Source organism: Dermacentor silvarum, chromosome 9 (assembly GCF_013339745.2).
Source record: "Dermacentor silvarum isolate Dsil-2018 chromosome 9, BIME_Dsil_1.4, whole genome shotgun sequence".
NCBI classification, from domain to species: Eukaryota; Metazoa; Arthropoda; class Arachnida; order Ixodida; family Ixodidae; genus Dermacentor; species Dermacentor silvarum.
This window is the reverse complement of record NC_051162.1, coordinates 146588351-146608414: the sequence shown is the minus strand read 5'-3', so window position 1 is coordinate 146608414 and position 20064 is coordinate 146588351. Positions and strand designations below refer to the sequence as shown.

Sequence of the window (20064 nt, the reverse complement as noted above, 5' to 3'; positions counted from 1 at the left end):
AGCTGGTTGGCTGCATCAACATTAGGTTTGAATGAACATTGTCCAGGTGCAAGAAGCCATTCTGAGATTTAAGAGATGACATTAGCTCATTATAAGAAACATTTATGAGGAGAGGCTGGAATTGAGTGTTTTGTGACGGGGGCCACTGTCAAGTTTGCAAGCAATGTGTCTAAATGTGTCTAAATCTGTTTTTTGCACACTTGATTGACATGTGTATGTGCCTCGTTGCAGGATTTTGAAGAATTTCCAGAGCACAGGACAAACTTCTTCCTTCTCCTCCAAGCCGTTGTTACTCACTGCTTCCCCGGCAAGTGCATATTCCTCAGTTTGCGAGACAAGTGTTGTGTTCACAGTGCAACTCATTGTCTCCACGTTAATCTTTCTGGTCGAATGATTACTGTAGGAATCATGATGTCTTGCACCAAATATCTGACATTGAGCAAAACAAACAATAAAACTATATTTAGAAATTTGAATGTCAGCAATGCTAATTACAGTCAACGTCCGAAAAATCGGGGAGTCCGAAAAAATGAATGCATGCTTTTTACTGCCCCCAAGGGCTCAAATCGCCACAGGCATGTCCGAAATGGCTCTGCAGGCATGCCAGTACACGTATTAGGTGTATCAGTTTTCGTACTGTAATAGACGGCGGGTGCAGGTGTGTATAATTAAGGAATACATATCGTGTCCCATGACAATTTCCCCTTCCCACTCTTGGTATGCTTCACTGCAATACTTTGCATATGCTTCACTGCATCACAATGGTGTATTGAGGCAAAGCTGACTTTAGGTAATCGGCATTATGCAAAGCACAGCGCTTTCCGAGCTTCCAAGACATTGGACAGGATTACAATGGCGAAGTCGGCGCCATTGCGCACAATGGTGAATTGTTTCAATGAAAAACATGGCACCTAACAGAAAGAAGCTTGGTAGCGAACGTCGAAGCACGTAGGCCTAGTGTTGCCGCGGTGGCGACAACAGCAACCACCGGATCTGTGTGCAAGAGCTCCAGTGCGAGGCGGCGAGATAATGAAATTAGGCGGCAGTGGTGGCTTCGATTAATGCCGCTTAGGACCTGTGGTCATGCCAAAAAGTCTGGAAAATTGGACGGCGAAGGTTTTTTGCGTCTGAAATTTCGGCTGTTCTAGAGGCGTCCGAATTATCGGGCATGTCTGAAAAATCGGGCATCCAGAAAATCGGTCGTTGACTGTGCATAGTTTGACGAATTTGTGCCACATATAAATATGGCTCCCCCTGAAATTTCATAAATGACCATGCCCTGTGTTGTACAACACTGTCGATGAGCGTCTTCATTAGCTACCAAAATGGGCTGCACCTGACAACTCCAGTTGATATTTGTAGGAACGCATGTCCTGTGTCTTGCTTTGTCCTGTATGAAATTGGCACCAGTAAAAACTATGTTCCACCATAAGGAATGCATAAATGCTATTGTGAAATTCGTGATAATGCCCTGTTGTCACCAGCATTGCTGTTTGAGCATGAAATTCCAAAGGGAGAAGTGCACTTTCCTTTTCTAGAATAATAATAAATGGGTTCTGTTCTGCCAAATAAATGAAACTGGATATCTGACAAAATATCAATCTGGCAAGGTATTTATGTTCATCAAAGGTTGACTAGGTGGATGAGACAACTCGGTTAATACCGTATTTACTCGATTCTAACCCAAGCTTCTTTCTGGAAAAGGTTACTGAACAATTACGTGTGTGTTACAATAGAGTACAAAAGCAAAACTACAATAGTAACAAATTATTGTATTTGGCATTCAGGATTGCTCTAATCCGAACCAATTGGCACATCGCCTGCAGCTTTAATTGATGCGGCATTGTTGGAGCCTGTCTTGGAACTTTGCTAGGCTGCCATAGCCTGCAATGTATTTAAAGCAGTGTAGCATCTTGAATGCCATGGACGGCATGGAAGATGTTATGAGCTGTTGATATATAGTGAGAATAAGGCTTCCGACAGTGATGATTAGTGATGCCCGCTCTACTGCTGCTCAGATGCAATAAATTGTCTTTTTTTTCCAAGTGAGAAGAAATTGCCGTTACTTTATTTCTTACATTTATTAACAATGGGGGAAGTCAACATTCAAGGCCATTGTATTTGCAGTAGAGCTGAGTTCCACAGCTGTTTTCGTGCAGCGGTGAAGGCTGGCATGTAGCAGCGCAGTCAATATAGTAAAATGTTAATGGCAGAACAGCTGGAGTCCCAATGTTACGCTTTGAAATGTAATTATCAATAATATAGAGTAAAAGTTGCCTTGCATATACCTCAATAAAAATAGACAACAGTCTGCCCTGTTATCTGTGTTGTTCATTTTGGCCAGTTATCCACAATTTTTCTTTCTCGTGTCGTGTTATACCGGCTCCATGTTGAAGGTCAGGTAGGAGTTTATACTGCTGGAGCAGTGAAAGCTGATGGCGTGATGCTGCAATGCAGTCTGTGAGGGAACCGTCACTAAGAACAGTCAGCAAACAGACCCCTAGTGTACATCCAAAGGGTGTGATAACTTGCTTATACAGCTTCACTGTCTTTGAATGTATCAGCAGTTCAGATTAGCATACATTTGCAAGGGGTTTTACATTTCTGGTTATAAAAATTGGGTGTATGTTACAATCAAGGGTGCATTAAATCGAGTAATTACGGTATTTGTGGGTTGTCTTTGTACATGCAGGAGGAGGTAGGTGTGACATTTTATCTAATTATTTATTTATTTATCGCTCGGTTGGTTTGCTTGTTTCCTGACTTTTGCTGCTTCTCTACTCTTTTGCAGCACTTCTGAGCATCCCTCCAGCACAGTTCAAGCTCGTCTTAGACTCAATCATCTGGGCTTTCAAGCACACCATGAGGAATGTCGCTGACGTCGGTAAGCATACGAGAGAATAACAGAGGGCTGTGCGCTCTTGTGACACGCGTTGTCGAGGCTTACTGTAAACAACCTCATTTGTGAGGTCTAGATGTTTGAGATATGAGAGTGCCTGTTATGCACTAGCCCGAGGGCTACTGCTTTTAACATAGATGTGCAGTTTGGATCTATACTCAGTTTCATACATTGCAGGCAACATTGTGATGTATGCAATGTACGCAGCTTTTGCATTTGTGACCAGAAGGGAGTTAGCGGGTTGGCAGCTATGCCAAGGAGACATGCTGCAATCAATTTTGAGCTTGTGTACATACCAGAGTGTGACGGGGGGGTGTCATCTTCCTGTCCTTGTCCAACTCGGACTGCTGCTTGTGTGATCACTGCCGGTGGATTGGTTGGTCCTGAATTTTGCCCGCTACGCTCGTGCAGGTCTGCAGATCCTGTACCAGCTGCTTCAAAACATTGGCCAAGAAGAAGTGGCGTCACAAAGCTTCTACCAGACGTACTACACAGACATCATGCAGCACCTGTTCTCTGTGGTGACGGACACATCTCACACAGCTGGTGCGTATGTCCTCCTGACAGAAGAATTGCTTTCGGTGAAATAGTTCCGACGTCTATCTTGTGTACTACTGGAAGCATTAGGATAGCTTTTTGAATTAGGCGAGAGAAATCTTGTAAAGCATGTACCTGTCTTTGTTGCCTGGAATTTACAGAGTTTGATGTGCCCTTGTTTGGTCAATTATGGGATGCTCGAATCAGGTTTGTTATGTGCATGCCTGCTAGCAGCAAATTCATCGGCCATGGGAGTTTGCGTCCATGCTGTTCTATTTCAGCATCGCCTGTTCTGGTGGTATGAAACTGTATCATTGTGTCTGTATGATACGTATTGCAGTTTCATAAATGGAATTGAATCTTGCCTGTTAAAAAACTGGATTTGCGACACAGCTCAATGCTCTAATTGTTTGTGCATCTTTATCTGTGAGTGGCACTTTCAGGCAGCTGGCTCGTTGAGGAGTGTTGGTGCCACGTGCGTTGTTTTATACAACAGAGCTAATCTTTGTTCATGTTGATCATTGGACAGCAATACTGCAGACATGTCTTTGCGTCGTCTGCAGTGCTGTCTTCCAGTGGTGAACACCGTTATACGCTGGACGATTCCTAGTGAGTAGTAATGAAAGGATGAGGCGACAAGCTGCAGTATGGATGTCATCTTTGTTGATACGGAATGCTGATGCAAGCATGGCTGGTTCTTCTCTGTGGTACTCGTTGCCTGCAGGGCACAGGAGATTTGGGACTGTCTGTTTGTGGCACTCTTGCTATCTGCGAGCATGGTTTCATGCCATAGCCTTGTCCACCCACATTGCTTTTCCTCCTTGTGCAGGCCTGTCGATGCAGGCATCCATCCTGGCCTACATGTTCAGCATAGTGGAAGCAAACAAGGTCACAGTGCCACTCAACCCAACAATGCAAGCCAACGGGATCACCAACGTGGTCTACGTGCAGGACTTTGTGGCAAACCTCTTGAAGACAGCGTTCAGCCACCTCTCTGAGTGAGTTGGCCTGCCGTTTTAGTCAAACGAACAGAGTTTTGGTTATTTTGTACGTTAAGCAAATGGTAAGGGCTTTTCGTGTGTATTTGTGCCATGCTCTTTGTGTCGTGTACACAGCACCCCTCCCTCGTGTCCCTGCGCTGCTCTAATCACATTTACCATTTGGAACTCCTTCTGGTTATGAGGATTGTAGAGTCAACGACCGATTTTCCGGACGCACGATTTTTTGGACATCTTCGCGGCACCACCACATAACCCATAGAGTCAATGTATAAGAATGTCTGACATTTCGGGCTCAAAAAAACCTTCGCCGTTCGATATTTCGGACTTTTTGCCATGACCGCAGGTCTGAAACAGCATTAATCGCAGCCACCACCGCCGCCGTTTTGATTTTCCCGCCCCCTCGAACCGGTGCTCTCGCACACAGATGCACAGGCAGCTGTAGCCACCACCTTGGCAACGCTAGGCCTAGCTACTTCAACGTTTGCTACCAAGCTTCTTTCTGTTCGGGGCCATGTTTTTTATTGAAACAATTCGCTGCTCTTGGCAATGGCACTGACTCCTTCTTTGTAATCCTCGCCTTTGGATTGGAAGCTTGGAAAGCACGGCGAGTTGCTCAGTGCCGGTTCCTGACAGTCAACTTCGCCTCAATGAAGCAGTGTTACGCAGTGAAGCATATGCAAAGTATTGCAGTGAAGCATACCAAAAGAGGGGAGTGGCAATTGTTATGGGACACGGTTTGTATTCCTTAATTATACACACGTGCAGCTGCCATCTCCTATCGCAGTACGAGCACCGATACGCTTACTAAGTGTACTGGCATGCCTTCAAAGCCATTTCGGACGTGCCTGTGGCGATCTGAGTCCGTGTAAGCAGTAAAAGGCAAGCATTCGTTTTTTTCGGACGTTTTCACCCCTAGGGAGTACGAAAAATCGGATGTTGACTGTATCTGGAAAAGGTTGTTTGCACTTTGCATTCTCACACTTGCGTGGCATTGTAGTAGCCACACACACATTCATTTGTCAGGGTGGTCCCCCCACAATGCACAGCAGTGGCATTGCCACCTCCCCAGTCTCGTTCCGTTTACAACCTGTATCCTTGGAGTGTGCAGAGTATGGTGGCAGCTTGTGCCGAGAAAAGTGCTATAGGCATGAAACATTTATGTTGGCAGTTTAGGTGTTGGGGAAGTAATCACCTCTGTACCACATTTGAGAGCAATCTTCTTTCAGTTGTCGATAGTGGTAAGCCCAGCACAGATAAGCTGGTTGTTAGGCGAATGAAACACATGGCTGTAGTCATTCAGGGCGGCGCCAGTAGTGCGGGAAAGGTCTGAGGGGAAAACAAGTATCTAACAGGGGTTCACATCATTCAACGTAATGACTGTATAATGGATACAGCTTGATACACAGTCAAAGACCGATTTTCCGGACGCCCTATTTTTCAGACATGCCCGATCATTCGGACGCCTTCATGGCACCGCCGTGTACCCCATAGAGTCAATGTATAAGAACATCTTAAATTTCGGAAGCAAAAAACCTTTGCCGTCCGATTTTCCGGACTTCTTGCCGTCACTGCAGATCTGAAACGGCATTAATCAAAGCCACCACTGCCGCCATTTTGATTATTTTGCCGCTTGAACCGGTGCTCTCGCACGCAGATCCGCTGGCGGCCGCAACCCCCATCGCGGCAACGCTAGGCCTAGCTGCTTTGGCATTCGCTATTAAGCTTCTTGCCGTTCGGTGCTGTGTTGTTCATTAAACCAATTCGCCGCTGTTAGCTATGGCGACGACTCTGCCTGTGTAATCCTTGCCAATGACTTCGAAGCTCAGAAAGCATGGTGCGTTGCATAATGGCAGTTCCTGAAAGTCAGCTTCGCCTCGATACAGAGTGTTATGCGGTGAAGCATACGCGATGTATGGCTGTGAAAGCATACCAAGAGTGGAAAGAGACAATTGTCACGGGGCACAATATGTATTCCTTAATTATACACACGTGCAACCGCCATCTCCTATCTTAGTACGAGCACCGATACGCCTAATAAGTGTACTGGCAGGCCTTCAGAGCTATTTTGGACGTGTCTGTGGCGATTTGAGCCCTTGAGGGGCAGTAGAAGGCATACATTTGTTTTCTCGGACGTTTTTGCGGTCCATAGGGAGTCCGAAAAATTGGACGTTGACTGTAGGTCCACAAGACTTGTGATATCTTGCATCGTGCTTGCAAGAGGATATTACCACTGTGTGACATAAACAGCGGCTCAATATACTGGGCTTCAACATAACTAGCATGACTGAATTGTTCGACTAGAATGTGTCATTATTAAGAATCCACATTCTTCAAGATCCACTTCCAGTCACTGATGTCCTAAACCTTGCCGATGGCCCACTTGCCAGTGTTTGCCCTTGATGATTGTGTCACCATGTGACGAGCAGCAGTTGTGAAAAGAGTGTGCATGCATTGTGTACTGTGTTACAACAGTTACGTTTGCATGACTGGAGCTTTCTGATGGCTGTAACGTTTGGTGAGTGTGGTGCTGTCCCCAAAAGTGTAAAATTTGAGCTCAGGCAATGTTGAACAGCATCTATTTAGCAACTATTACAGGCTGAGCTTGTTGAATATCTCGCCATCGTCTGCAGTACGTACACTTCCAGACAAGCATCTGTGCATAAAGTAAAGGAAGTGTGTGAACTGAATGTCATTGACTGGTGTCCTGTGAGTGTCACAGGATTATCGACGTCTTCTGTGCCACAAGGTGCGACGACATTCAACAGCGCCAAGGTAATTTCAGGTATACAGTGTAGACCGCTTATAACGTAAGTTGCCGGAGTCGTGAATATCTGCACTATAAGCGGTACCGCACTATATAACCAAAGCAACGATTTTCAAGCCCTGCACATATGCAAAACATGTAGACCAAGCAGCCACGCGTATCCGAGAATCGAAGCGTGCGACTGGGGTTTTGCATCCGTTTAAATTTACGAACGTTGAAAGGTTAATGTCCAAATACCTACGATCTTCGCATGAAGCAGACAAAGTAATAATTTTATTTAAATGTCGAAGTTTCGCTCGAAAGGCGAAGCATCAATTGCGATAGCAAATTAGTAGAGGAGTAGGGATAGTAGTTTTATTGGCTGCATAAACTTGACACATTCGCTTACTAACTGAATTAACAAGTGTGGTGTCGACACGCACAAGCAAACATGAATAGACTCGATAACCGCAGACAACCACTGTCAAAACGCGGCCGCCGCAGCGAGCGAAGCGTGTTCGTGCGGTCTATCACTTCAACGGAAACTGAGTGGCATAAGCACAGCGCATACAAAGGTCAGAGCCTTGTGAAGATCGCTAAGATACGGTGCGCGCGACAACACTGACAGCCGGCACAGGCGCGAACGCATTAGTTGGCAGAGGAGAAGCCGCCGCCCCCCCTCCCTCTCTATCTCCCATGCTGCCTTCCCGCTTTGTTCCTTTCGCGTAGGAGATTGCGTCGCAGTTCCCCTTGCGCCCGGTTGCAAGATACGCATTTGGTGCCACAGCACAGCGTCGCCCCCCTCCCTTCCTCTCATACCCCCACGGCCTTTCGCGCGATGGAAGTTGTGTTTGCTCTCCGTTGTGCGTTCACTCTCCGTGAAGACGCGCGTCCCCCACGCGCTTTCACTCGCACATACGGCGCGCGGTGACGATTTTATCGCCCTTGGACTCATGCTCCACGTCTCTTGCTCCTCCTCCGCATCGCCCTCATTGATCTCCTCTCCCATCCGTGGGCGCGCCTCGTTGAGAAGCGTGCTCGCTACCACCCTTGTCGGCGAGATTTTCCCGCAGAAGCCGCATTATAACCAGTATTTCGTCTCACGCGGCTGCACTGTAAGTGGTATGCGTATACATGGAGTGCTATGGGAAAATTAATGGGAGTCTGAGAAGACCGTACTATATCCGGTCCTGCACTATAAGCGGTTACGTTATAAGTGGTCTATACCGTATACGAATTTTAAGTCATCCACCATTATCAGCCAATCTTTCACCAAAAAACAGCCTCACAGGCACATTCTCATAAAGACAAATGGTTTCAGACTGCGTTAGGTTGCTTTACAGAGCCTCTTCATAGCTTCTCACATCACTCGCAGAAAGGAGAGTGGCTTAGATGTTAAGAAAGATTGTTTGTAGTTGACGTTCATTGCATCATGATGTTTTCCTACTGCAGTGCGCAAGTGAAGATTACTGTTCAAGGTTTCTTCAACCTCAACCAGGACATACAGGCTTTCAAGGAACATCTGAGGGACTTCCTTGTCCAAATAAGGGTGAGTCTGTGGGTGGATTGCAAGATAATGGCCATCCCACCACTCTGTCATGGGAACATGTGGGAACTAATCAAAGCCATTAGCCAAATGTGTCAGATTCCTTTAGTGACTACCCACAATTGGTGCTAGCCCATGAACTGCAGTAGTTGCGTACAAGCGAGCAAGCACAAGCACTCATGCTTTTTTCTTGTGACACCAGCAGAATGTTACAACTGGCCTTGTGCTCTCCACAAACTCGTGCAATAATGCACCACAGAGCCTTCACGCTGCCTCTATGTTGCCATAACCGCCTTCTGTGTTGCATCAACTTCACGATTAGATTTTAGGGACCAGCCATAATACGTGCTCAGCTTCGTGATAAGCTCATTTGTTTACTGGCCTCTCGCACCAAGGCTTCATTCAGTTCCCCTCACCTTTCTGCTTTTGCACTAAATTGTGCAGCACTGTCCCCATTCTCTTTTGAATATGATTCACGCAGTCCTCTTTTTGGGCAGGCATCAACGAACCCATAGACTTTTGCGTCTTGCAGTGCATTAAAACTCCGGCTGTCACCATCGCAGAAGGTGGTTGTGCATCTCATCCCATGTCACTCTATGGACCTTCAGAAGAGTATGAGGCCAGCTTCAACTTCCATGTGACCAGCTTTGCTCTCTGTCTTTTTCTGGCACTAGTGTGCTCTTCTGCCATTCTGTGTAACCTGCAGAATTTGGCTTCAGTTCAATTGTCGGTCAGATAATCTAGTGCATATCCAGTAAGAGCTCAATCTCACTACACTGACGCCTGTGTGTGAGGAATGACTGCGGTTCATCCAAGTGCCGACATAGCACGCTGTGATGTTGCCTCTGTGACTAAAACATAAGCTGTCATACTGTACGGTCACTTTTTGCACGCACTGGTTTATAGCCACCTCGGCTGCTCGCTTCGCAGCAGTTTCCAGAGCCCGCTTCAAGTGCTGCTGGAAAGTGCGATGATGCATCCTACGGCAGGACAACCACATTGACGAGAATAAATTGTTCATGGCTGTCTGCTCGTTGCCTGTCGACACCATTGCCCGTGCAGCCAGAAGGTTAATGTCGAATGGATTAGAAGTTTTCGAATTCTCAACTCTAAGAGAGCTCCATTCGGCTGCATCTCTCTGCAGATGCTGCACACAACCGTCAGTTCACTGTGAGGCCGTAGTCACGATCGCCCCATGCGAGTTTCACTGGCTCGCTGCATGTTCCACATCGTAGACTCGAAGCAGGTTTATCGAGTCGAGGTTCATGGTCGTGTACGGAGGGGTGCGATATTCGGACACCAGCGGTGTCGCCGCACTGCTTGCCTCTGCTAAAGTACCGATCTTTCATGCCATTGCCAGCATAAAAGAAAGCCGGTAAAGGGTCACCTTTTCGCAGGTGTGCGCTTCTTGCACGTCACTTTCAGCCGCGGTACCGGTGTCAATCCTCGTGCGGCCAGAGTTGACACTGTGCACACAGTTTGGGGATACGTCCTCAGTCATGAGGACGTATCCCCAAACGGACGTATCTGGCAATGCTTTGCTGCTCATCGTCGATCACATGCTGCAGCGATAGATTATCAGTTGCACGCTTCCTGCCCCTGCCTTCTATCTGTTTCCGACCAAAGGATGCAGAGATCGAGATTTTGTCGCACTGCCAGGCATGGTGAAAGGCACGACCACGTTAGGGCTATCACGATCTCGCGAGTGCGATGCCTGTTCAAAATGGCGGCAGGGGCAAACCATTTTACAAAGCTACATTTCCCTAACTGATTGGAAGCCGCCATTTTAATCACGTGCTTCAAGTAACCGATAGAAGTGCTCGCCACACATCATTTTTGTGACTGCTTTCTTTTTGCGAGCGGGGATCCTCGCAGAACACCCGCCAAGATGACGACGTAGACCACGTCCGAAGCGCGCTTTACTGCAGGCTCAATAAACGTTTTCCCAATCCAATCCAATCTGCGTGGCACTCGGGATTACTTACCGAAAAGAAAAAAGAGCTAGAAGTTGCTGGCCTACAAACGAGACCAAAATGGCACCGTCAAAGCACGCAGGTCCCGAGTAGCAGGTGGCTGAAATGAGGCTAGTTGGAATGTCACTTTAAAGGTCCAGGTGTGGAGTTAATTGTTATAATACATGAAATAAACGGAATTTTGCAACCAAAATTTGTAGGTAGGTAGGTGCAAAAGGGTTTCAGGAATGCGAATATGAAGACTGAAAATACGATTTTTGGGCCAATTTTCGGTTTTCAAGTACCGCTTCATCCCTTACACATGGCCTTGCTTAGTGAGTAGCACTCGTATTGAACCTTCCAGTGTTTCAGTTCATGAGGCTATTATTGAAATTGGTGAAGCTGCACTGAAAGAAAGTGTGATGCTAAAGTGCTTGTGTTCCGACTTTGTTTCCACCAAGACATACATACAAAATGCGCTAGACATGCGCTGTGTACCTCAGAAATGTCAACCAAAACAGGACTGAAACGCAAAAAGCCTGTGGCTTGGGAGAGATGAGACAGTGGGGTGAAATGATGCCGTGTCCAGAAGGGCTAAGAAAAGCATGGCGTTGGAAATCGGCCGTGCGAACTTGATAGGATAGGTGCTGTTTGAACCGGGCCAGGGTACGTAGAGAGGCCTTTGTTCTGTGGGGGACTTCAGTTTGACAGTGCTGATGCAAACATGGTTGCAACAGAGTGGGCCAATTTGGTTCTGTCTTTTGCAGGAGTACACTGGCGAGGACGACAGTGACCTGTTCCTCGAAGAGCGGGAAGCAGCACTGCGGCAGGCGGAGGAAGAGAAGCGCAAGATCCGCATGCTTGTCCCCGGAATCCTCAACCCCCATGAGATTCCCGAAGAGATGCAGGACTGAGCCGCCATTGTATTTATATAGAGCTCTCTTCTTTTCCTTTCCTCTCCTGTCTACACCGTTCCCTTCCTCGGCTCACAAGTTCCTGTTTTTGCTTCTTCTCTTCTTGTTACCCCACGCATTGGCCTACAGGGGGCAGCACCGTTCCTTCCTCACCATCCTTCCATGTCCCCCTCCCCCTTTTCACTGCAAAGCTGTTGCACCTGCCAAACATCATTGTTTCGTTTTTATTTTTTTCTTGTTTGCACACACTTCTCTTTTGGTGCAGTACTCACTTTGGTTGAGGCTATCTGTGGTTCACTAGGCACTTTGCTTCCTAAATTATACGTGTCCTCCTTCGTGTGTCTGACCGTGGGTGTGCGTTGTCGTTCCCCCATCATACCATTTGCAGGCACGCACACAGACAAAGAAGACGCATTGTTTGAGCTGTTGTGTGCTGTGTACTCTGTCTACTATTGCGGCAACTGCGAGTGTTGAGGGTAGAACATACCGCGGATTTGAGAGCGAGCCTCGACGTCTGCAGTAGAGCAGGCCCATTCCCTCCGCCAATTCGTGCGGGCGTCCGTGATTGTTTGCGTTTGCCCACGCAAAGCCTTCTTTTGCAGGCGTCCCTCTCACTTTCTTGGTATGTTCTCTCAAAACACATGCGAGGGTTTTAAGCCTGGCTTTTTTAGAAGCTTGATGCAAAGAACAGTTGGAACATTGTGTCTGTTTATAGCGTCGCAACTATGGGACTCGGGGAACAGTAGACAGTTTTAGAGAATGTCGTCGTAGGAACCATGTGGGGAGGAGAGCAGTCTCTCGCCCTTTTGTGGTGGTCGTTGCAAGTGGAAGACGATGCTGCCTTTGCTTTTTGTTTTTTAAAACGTCGGGAAGTGTGGCCGCTGCATTCGTCTGGCAAGGACGCCTGGCCTGTGTGTGGCTGTGTGTGCGTGTGGGTGCGGCGTGTGAGTGGTGGCGGTGCGTGGTTTGTGTGAGTGCGAGTCCTCGACGTCTCGGCCGTGAAGACTTTGAGGGATCATCACCACCAATAGCGCTCGCAGCCATTCAAGCGCGCGCGACCACATCTGCCTGGGAAGAGGAGGCATGTTTCGTCGACAGTGGGGCGTGATACAAGCCTGAAGCTTGCTTCTTTGTACCTCTCTCTCTTGTTCTGTGTCTCTTTCTTACGTTTTTTTTTTTTACGAGTACCGGTTCCGCCACCTATCCAACGTTGCCGGTACTGATGTGCATTTTTACAATATTGCCCTTGTGGGGCAGCGTTCTATATACTGACGTCTTTCGCTCTCTTGTCGTTTCCTTTCGTCCTGAAAGTGCTAGGTTGGCTGCAAGTCTTTCGCTGTGTTTTGTGCGTACCCCCCCCCCCCCTCCCCACTTGTCGGGCATTTCAGAAGGTTTATCGTGCGTCTCACTTTCTGTTCCTTTCTTATCTCAGTTCTTTCTCTTCTGTTGTGCAGGTTTCACCTATTTATTTTGGAACAACTTTTCGTTAAGTCTGTTGTTAGAGTCAGCTGAAGTCAGTCACACAGCTCTGATATCTTTATTTTTTTTTTCTTCTTTTGATCGTGTATTTGTAAAAAAAAAAGGACTTTTTTTGTCATGCATCCTTCAAGCACACTCAGTTTGTGTCCGAATTTAGAGTTTTTTTTCCCCTTCAAGTTTTCATACAGCGACACCATGGTTGTGCTGGTTTTACTAGTTATGACTTCAGTGTTTCTCTGGTGGGAAGAACTTTGCGAAGCTCGAGGGAAACCTCGCAAGACGTGGAGAAGCTTTGCTATCGCCATCAAGACCTTTCTTTTGTCAGAAGAGCCCCAGTGAAGCGGCGACATCTTGGAAGAGCCTGGGCTACTTGCCAAAGACCCTTCGGCGGACGCTGCTTCGAGAGGACGGACTTGAGACAACGGAGCGAGCTTTACACGTTGGTCACCCTTCATGCGAAGCGGATGAGAGAGAACGCCCGTGTGAATGTGCGTGTAAACGAGGCGGCATTGGGCGGATTTTTTGCACATGCCATGCGTGTGTGTGCGTGTGCGTGCTTCACATTTTTTTCCCCATTTTTTTTTTTTTTGTCTTCTGCCTTCCCCTTCCAACGATGACGGAACCTGTTTCAAAAAAGCAAAAGGAAAAAAAAACTGCTGATGTGTGCGTGTTTCAAATCCTCGAAGCGTGGTTGGTGTTGTGCATTGGTGTGCTTGATTGGACAGATATTGATCATTTGTGAGATTAAGCGTGGATGTATGTGTTGAAACAGTTTGTATCTTATGTTCTGTCGAAGGATGCATTTCTTTTTTTTTTGTTTCATTTTGCTATTGTAGATGATTGGAGAGCAAAGATAAAAGGAAACAGTTGTTTTCTGAAGGAATAAATGAGTGTTTTTACATAGTTCGCACAGTGTGAAGTCTGCTGTTCATGCGTGTGTCTGGAAAACGGTTGCTTCCATCGCAGACGTCGACCAGAAAGTTTGGGGAGATCACGCCATAAATTGCTGCTATGTGCTCTCTGGGTGTAGTCTTAAGAGTGAAGCTATTCGATAATGGCCAAGGTCCACAACCTTTGAGCCGCCATCTGCTGGTTGCGTGAACAGATATGTACTGACCTATCAGTTGGTTTCCTTTGCTACAGGTCTTTCTGTATGTTTCAAAGACAGCCTGGCTTGATTGAAAGTGACTGTCTCACATTAGTTTGAGTGTTTGGGAATCTGTTAAGACAAGAAAGTTGATGGGGGATAGCCTGTGTTCATTACTATTCATGTCAGATTGGCAAATTAAGTGTAGCTTGAGCCAATTTACTTCGACGCACCGAGTGTCACTTTGGCGGTGCGCTGTCACGTGGGAAAGGAAATCGCCCCAAATTGATGCCAATGTCGGTGGATGAATCAGTAGGTACACTATATGTTTGTTATTTTTGATATTTGCAAAACAACGCTGTGTTATACATAAAGGCAGTATACTATTTAGCATGGCTTTTAACCTGAATATAAATAACTCTTTCCAAGCTCGTAAAGTGTGACGAGCCAAGACAAGACTGCATTGCATTCAAGGCAACCGAAGAGAAAATGGCCATTTTCATTGCACATGGCACATGGACACCTCTATAACATTCGAAATTATATAAAGCTTGTCTCAAGCGAGTTCCGACTTTGCAATTGAGTGTTGTTTAGTTTCGCAGTAGTGCTATTGCGATTCCTTGCAATGCCGTAAAGTAAGTTCACCAAACGCACCCGAAGTGACACTTGCTCGAAGTGACACTAGCCCATGTGACAGTGGCATGACCCTTTGCGGTAGTGCATTTCGTCTGGAATTCCATCAGTAAGGCGTAACTCGGGATCACTAGTACGAATGAAAATATTTAAAGTGCAGTGAGCGTGTCTAATCACAGCTTCAGATTATATAACATAGGTAATAGGCGCTAATCATGCAAGAAAATGTGCCGGACCATAGATGTCCTGGGGGCTGCTGGCGGTCGCATATACTGCCATTTAGCAGGTTATCATTTATTGTTTTGGACAGTAAAGATTAAAAAATTTCTAGACTGGCTTCATGATTTGTGATAACATTGCATGCGAAAATGTTAGTTTTGTTTATGCACAAAGTGCTTTTTGGAGTCCTGCTGTGCAGTCTACATTTGTGGACGCCAAGAAAACCAATTCTAAAGCTTCTGTTGGCTCTGGCTTTGTCTGTATGTAATGGTGACTAGGGATTTAAGAAATGCCGTGAGAAATAGATGTTTATTGTACAATTGTGTTGGCTACAAGTTACAAGTAAGTTGGACGTCCGAAGGTCGAACAGTTGCCCGTGGGGACCTCCGTCCTGGTGTTGAGTAGATATAATTAATTTGTGTATGAAAGGGGTCTAAGAGTGCTTGCATCGGCAATACACTCCAGGATAACTCTAGAGCATCTTTGTGTTTGAAAAATGGTGCACTCTGTACCGTAGAGTGCATCTAATGCGGGCTGAACTGTTTTGTGATTTTTGAGAGCCTAGTGTCGAGGTCTACTACAATCTCCCCATAATGAAATACATGTGGAATGCAGAAAGGCTCGCATTATACTGGCTCAGCCGAATGGAGTAAAGCTTACTGAATTTTAGAGAATACTGATAGTAGGAAATGGAAGTTAAATTTTTTTAAGTTCGGAATTTTTTGAAAAAGCAAAATATTGATAAATTAAATATTGGATTCCTACAGTCAGTAGATCTCTACTCTTAAATGCAACAAACATTATAAAAATTGGTGCAGTGAATGCCAAGAAAAATGATTTCACTATTCCCATGCACTCGGATAGAAGTACTCGAGCTAAAGCTTCCTTTTAATTAGATTTCCTTTTGAAAAACTCTGGGCAATTGCCATGTTAAGCTGAAGTAATAGATTTAGCTCTTCAAGGTGTCCAGACCACAACATTTTTTGCTGGAATGTGGCATTCGTATATGAGAAGATGGCATGGGACAGGATTGGCACTGGCGCCATGAAAATCAATAACCAACTTCAATGATGTAACATGCTCCTTTATAATCGGCAAATGGTTGTTGACCATTGATTGGCTAATGATATTGCATTTCATCATGAAGATGAAAATGCAGTATGAACAATAATTAGACTGGATTTTCTTGCTGAAAAGGTTGTGAATTCTACCTATATAAAAGGGTCTGAACTTGAGCTTGTTGGTACGACTTCGTTACGGGGAAAACAAAAAACAAGACCAGAAAGACGGACAGGACAAGCATTTCGAGAGCAACACCCCTAACATCGCTGGTACGGCTGCTTCAGTTTATTCAGCTCGGGCAGTGATGTACATTCATATTAGAATATGCAGGAAGAGAGGTCCCAGAGTGTAGAGCTGTGTGGGGACCTCTGATCTGTAAAATGATGGCATAATACATTTTTAAAGCAGCAAAGAAAACAATGCAAAGTTTAAATAGAGACCAACAAGTCAAATTGTTACATTACCAAATAAAAAAAAAATCCAGCTGAACCAACCTTGGGTTGATGTCTTGGTAAGCAATATCTTGTGCACAACATCAAGATACACAAGATTTCAGTAACGAACGTGTGGGGCACGTGGACCTTGCAGAGAAAGCATTAACAGTGTTCTGAAGGCATAAAAACATGTTGAATCGCATGACACGACATGCTTGATCTTTCAGAAAAACACCACAGCGCAACAGTCAAAGGTGCACAGCGAATTCCTTGTCAAAGAATGGCTTGTACCCAGTACAGGAGATTGGCCAAGAAGGACATGGTTCTACAGTTTTTTTGGATTAAGATTGTAACCTAAATAAAACCTAGCATATCGGAGTGTAATTTAGGGGACGAATGTATTTTTTTCTTTTTGGTGGTCTAGAAGATTCGGGCCCTCACTTTTTATAGGCAGGTTGTTGCTATACTCTGCCTTTTCAGGCATGCGTCTGTTGTCTAATGGTTCGAGCTTCTGTGCTTGGGGGCCAGGGTTCGGAACTGACCATTGGACAATTGTGTTCTAGTGACAACTAGGTGATCTCTAGGGTGCCAAGTTGACCATAAATGGCCAGAAACTGTCAAACTGCAAAATGGGGGGAAGAGCCAAAGCAAGCTGTTGCTTTAAAATAAAAAAAAAAAAAAAATCTGCAAATTAATATGTCTGTGATAGGCAACTAAATATATATATATATAAATGTTGCATAACAAGTAGAATAGAATGCACTATACATCAGAGATTTGCTTAAAAGCCACAACTTTATACATATAATGGGAGGTTATTCCAAAATCATAATGCTGAATGGTATGCAGTGTTTTCTGTAATCACCACATCATTGGTAAGAGGAAATTGTGATGGGCAGCGAATCTAGCATGATTTGTGTTAACAAATCATGCTAGATTCATGTTAACAAAGAGGTGACTTGCAGGAAATGTTTTTGTGAGGAAGATTGTTAAGTGGTCTGGACAAGGTGATCAAAATATTATAGTTAATGAGGTTCTTAACTTGTGGTTATGAAGGAGCACAGAGGCATTACTGCATAATGGGTTAAAAGTTAACGGTCTAATATAGCTTAGTTCTGTAAATGTTGCTGTGCAGTAATTAATTAATAAATGCAAAGTAGAGTGTATCCAAAGTTGATGTATTGAAGTAGCATTGGGGGCCTTCAGTAGTAATATTCTGATGCCAGGAGCTAACTTACGTTTTAAATTAGTAATATGCTTGCGGGGTATTTCAAAAGTTCGAGTCCATCCCAGAAATGAGCACTCGGAAACATCATGAATGGTATGGTGGTTGAAATGAATTCATGGATTGGGTGGTGGAGACTATTTATTGCAATGGAACAACATGAATGATATTTTAGAAGGGTAAATGTTGAGGGGGTTACGTCAGCACCAGTTTAAGGTATTTTGTAGATCAGTGTTTAAATTAATAGTCGGAGGATATATAGACCAGTCAGAAGCAAGGGTTGTGAGTGCCGTCTGTATAAGAAAGCTTCAGTTCCGTGAGGAGGTCGTTTATATAAATTAAGAATAATAGAGCACCAAGTATTGAGCCTTGAGGCACTCATTTGCTAGTTGTAATGAATTCAGAAAGCGTTGGATTAATGTAGATGGCTTTCTCCCTGTTCGATAAGTAGATTTTAGTGAGTGATAAGGCAAGGCCAACAATGCTGATTGCAGACAAATTGGCTAATAAGATAATGTGGCTGATCAACTCAAATACTATAGAAACGCAGATGAAAATGGATCCAGCATAATATGCCTTCGTCGATAATGCATCTAATTTTATCGGTAAAAGAAAGCAAGGCAAGGTCAGTGGAGTGTACTCTCTGGAAACCAAGCTGATTAGATGATGGAATGTAAAACTTGGAGAGGTATTTGCTTAGGCAATTTTTGATGTACTTTTTTACTACTATACTATATAAAGAATAGAAAAATTGCTGTTGTACTTGCATCAGGAATATTTTCATTTGAAACATTGTATTTTATTATGGGAGACAGAGGGGTGGAGTGATGTGACAAGCCATTAGTTTTATATTAGGGTTAGGTGTTGTGGTAGAATGTGCAGGCATGGATCAGTTCAGCTGATGCTGGATAGGGATAATTGGAATGGGATAACTGAAGTGGTGTAAAGAGGGCATTGTCCTGCAGTTGACATCAAATACGGAGATGATGACAATGTTTAACAGATTTGGAGCAGGAGACATTAAGAGCTTAGCAGTTAGGGCAAATTGGTAATGAAAGATTTGGTTTAAGTAGCGCACAATGACAGCTAAAAGAGACACGGGGACAAACAGTGCTATTTGTGTCCTGTCTCCTTTTGTTATTTACCATGTGCTACCTACACCGCAGCAGGAAGGGGTCCTAGGACTTTGAATTATATATCCCTAGCTATTCGATTAAAATGTCAGAATTTGTTACAGTGCAACCTTGTTATAACGAAGTTGCATCTGACACAAGAATAGCTTCGTTATATCCGATATAACCATATCTCTTTTACACTGTAATGGTCGTGAGGCAGTTTATTTATTTGCTTCTTTATATCCGATAATGCATTATATTTGTGTTTGTTAAATCGAGGTTCGGTTGTGTTTGGAGTTTTCAAATGTTCGTTCCATTCTAATACTACGGAAAAATAGTTTTTGCAGGTTGCAGGAAGAAAGATTGATGCAAGTCAAGAGACTTCCGAATGACTTCTACAAGAAAGGTGCAGTTGTTGCAGGCGTCCCTGCAGAGCTCTTCAGCAAACACATGGAGGAAATCACTTATGCCCAATAGTTTCCAGTTGTTAAATAAGCATGTCTCGACAATCAGGCTGCCTAAGAATTTGCTGTCTCAATTTAGGCAAAGCAATTCATTACTTGACCGATTTCACCACCTTTTGCATTCCTTTAAAATGGTTTGTGGTGCTGACAGTATTGCATTTAGCTATTTCAACGAGCACTACACTCTACTATGTGCACCTGGTGGTGTCTCGTTTCTTTATTTAATTGCTGTCACTGTGCACCAGATACGACCATCTCTCCTTTGTTTCTTGTTTACAAGCTTCTTAGTTCAGCTGAAATGCAGTTCATAAAGGCATCATGTGTAGACAGCAAATGCTTTGGCATTAAAAAGTACTGTTTTAGATGCCTTTAACTGGCACTAAAGCTGTCATTTAAGGCATATATAGGCGCCATAACTGTCCTTTAGGCTTTTATAGGCTAAATCAGTGACGTCAGCTGTGCATCTGAGGATAAGTTGTGATTTTCTAATAAACACAGACCCCTCAACCCTTGTTTTGTGAAATTCACTTTATTTTCTCAATAATACAGAATGAGGCAAGTTACGCAGGTTACAATACAGTTATCTAAAATTTAGTGTCACTAGACACGATGAGAAATGTTGGAGGAAGCAGTGACAAACAAGCATCATCTCAAAGTTTTTGGGTTTCATGTTGTGTCTTTCTTTCACCAAGTATTAGTTCGTATGCAGAAAAGGAATGCTCAACATCCACCGAAGTTGGTGGCGGATACTTGT

General features: G+C 44.7%; 1 protein-coding gene across 2 annotated transcripts in view; it reads left to right on the top strand.

Annotated features, from left to right (window-relative positions):
• Positions 1–13977, top strand: part of LOC119464502 (exportin-1) — a 57207-nt gene extending 43230 nt beyond the window's left edge. For both annotated transcript variants that reach the window (XM_037725505.2, XM_037725503.2), the window contains 6 exons: positions 232–307; positions 2792–2884; positions 3311–3445; positions 4266–4434; positions 8633–8729; positions 11446–13977. In XM_037725505.2, coding sequence (XP_037581433.1) covers positions 232–307; positions 2792–2884; positions 3311–3445; positions 4266–4434; positions 8633–8729; positions 11446–11592 — 717 coding nt within the window. In that variant the 3' untranslated portion in view covers positions 11593–13977. The remainder of the gene's footprint in view (positions 1–231; positions 308–2791; positions 2885–3310; positions 3446–4265; positions 4435–8632; positions 8730–11445) is intronic.
• The last annotated feature ends 6087 nt before the right edge of the window (positions 13978–20064 follow it).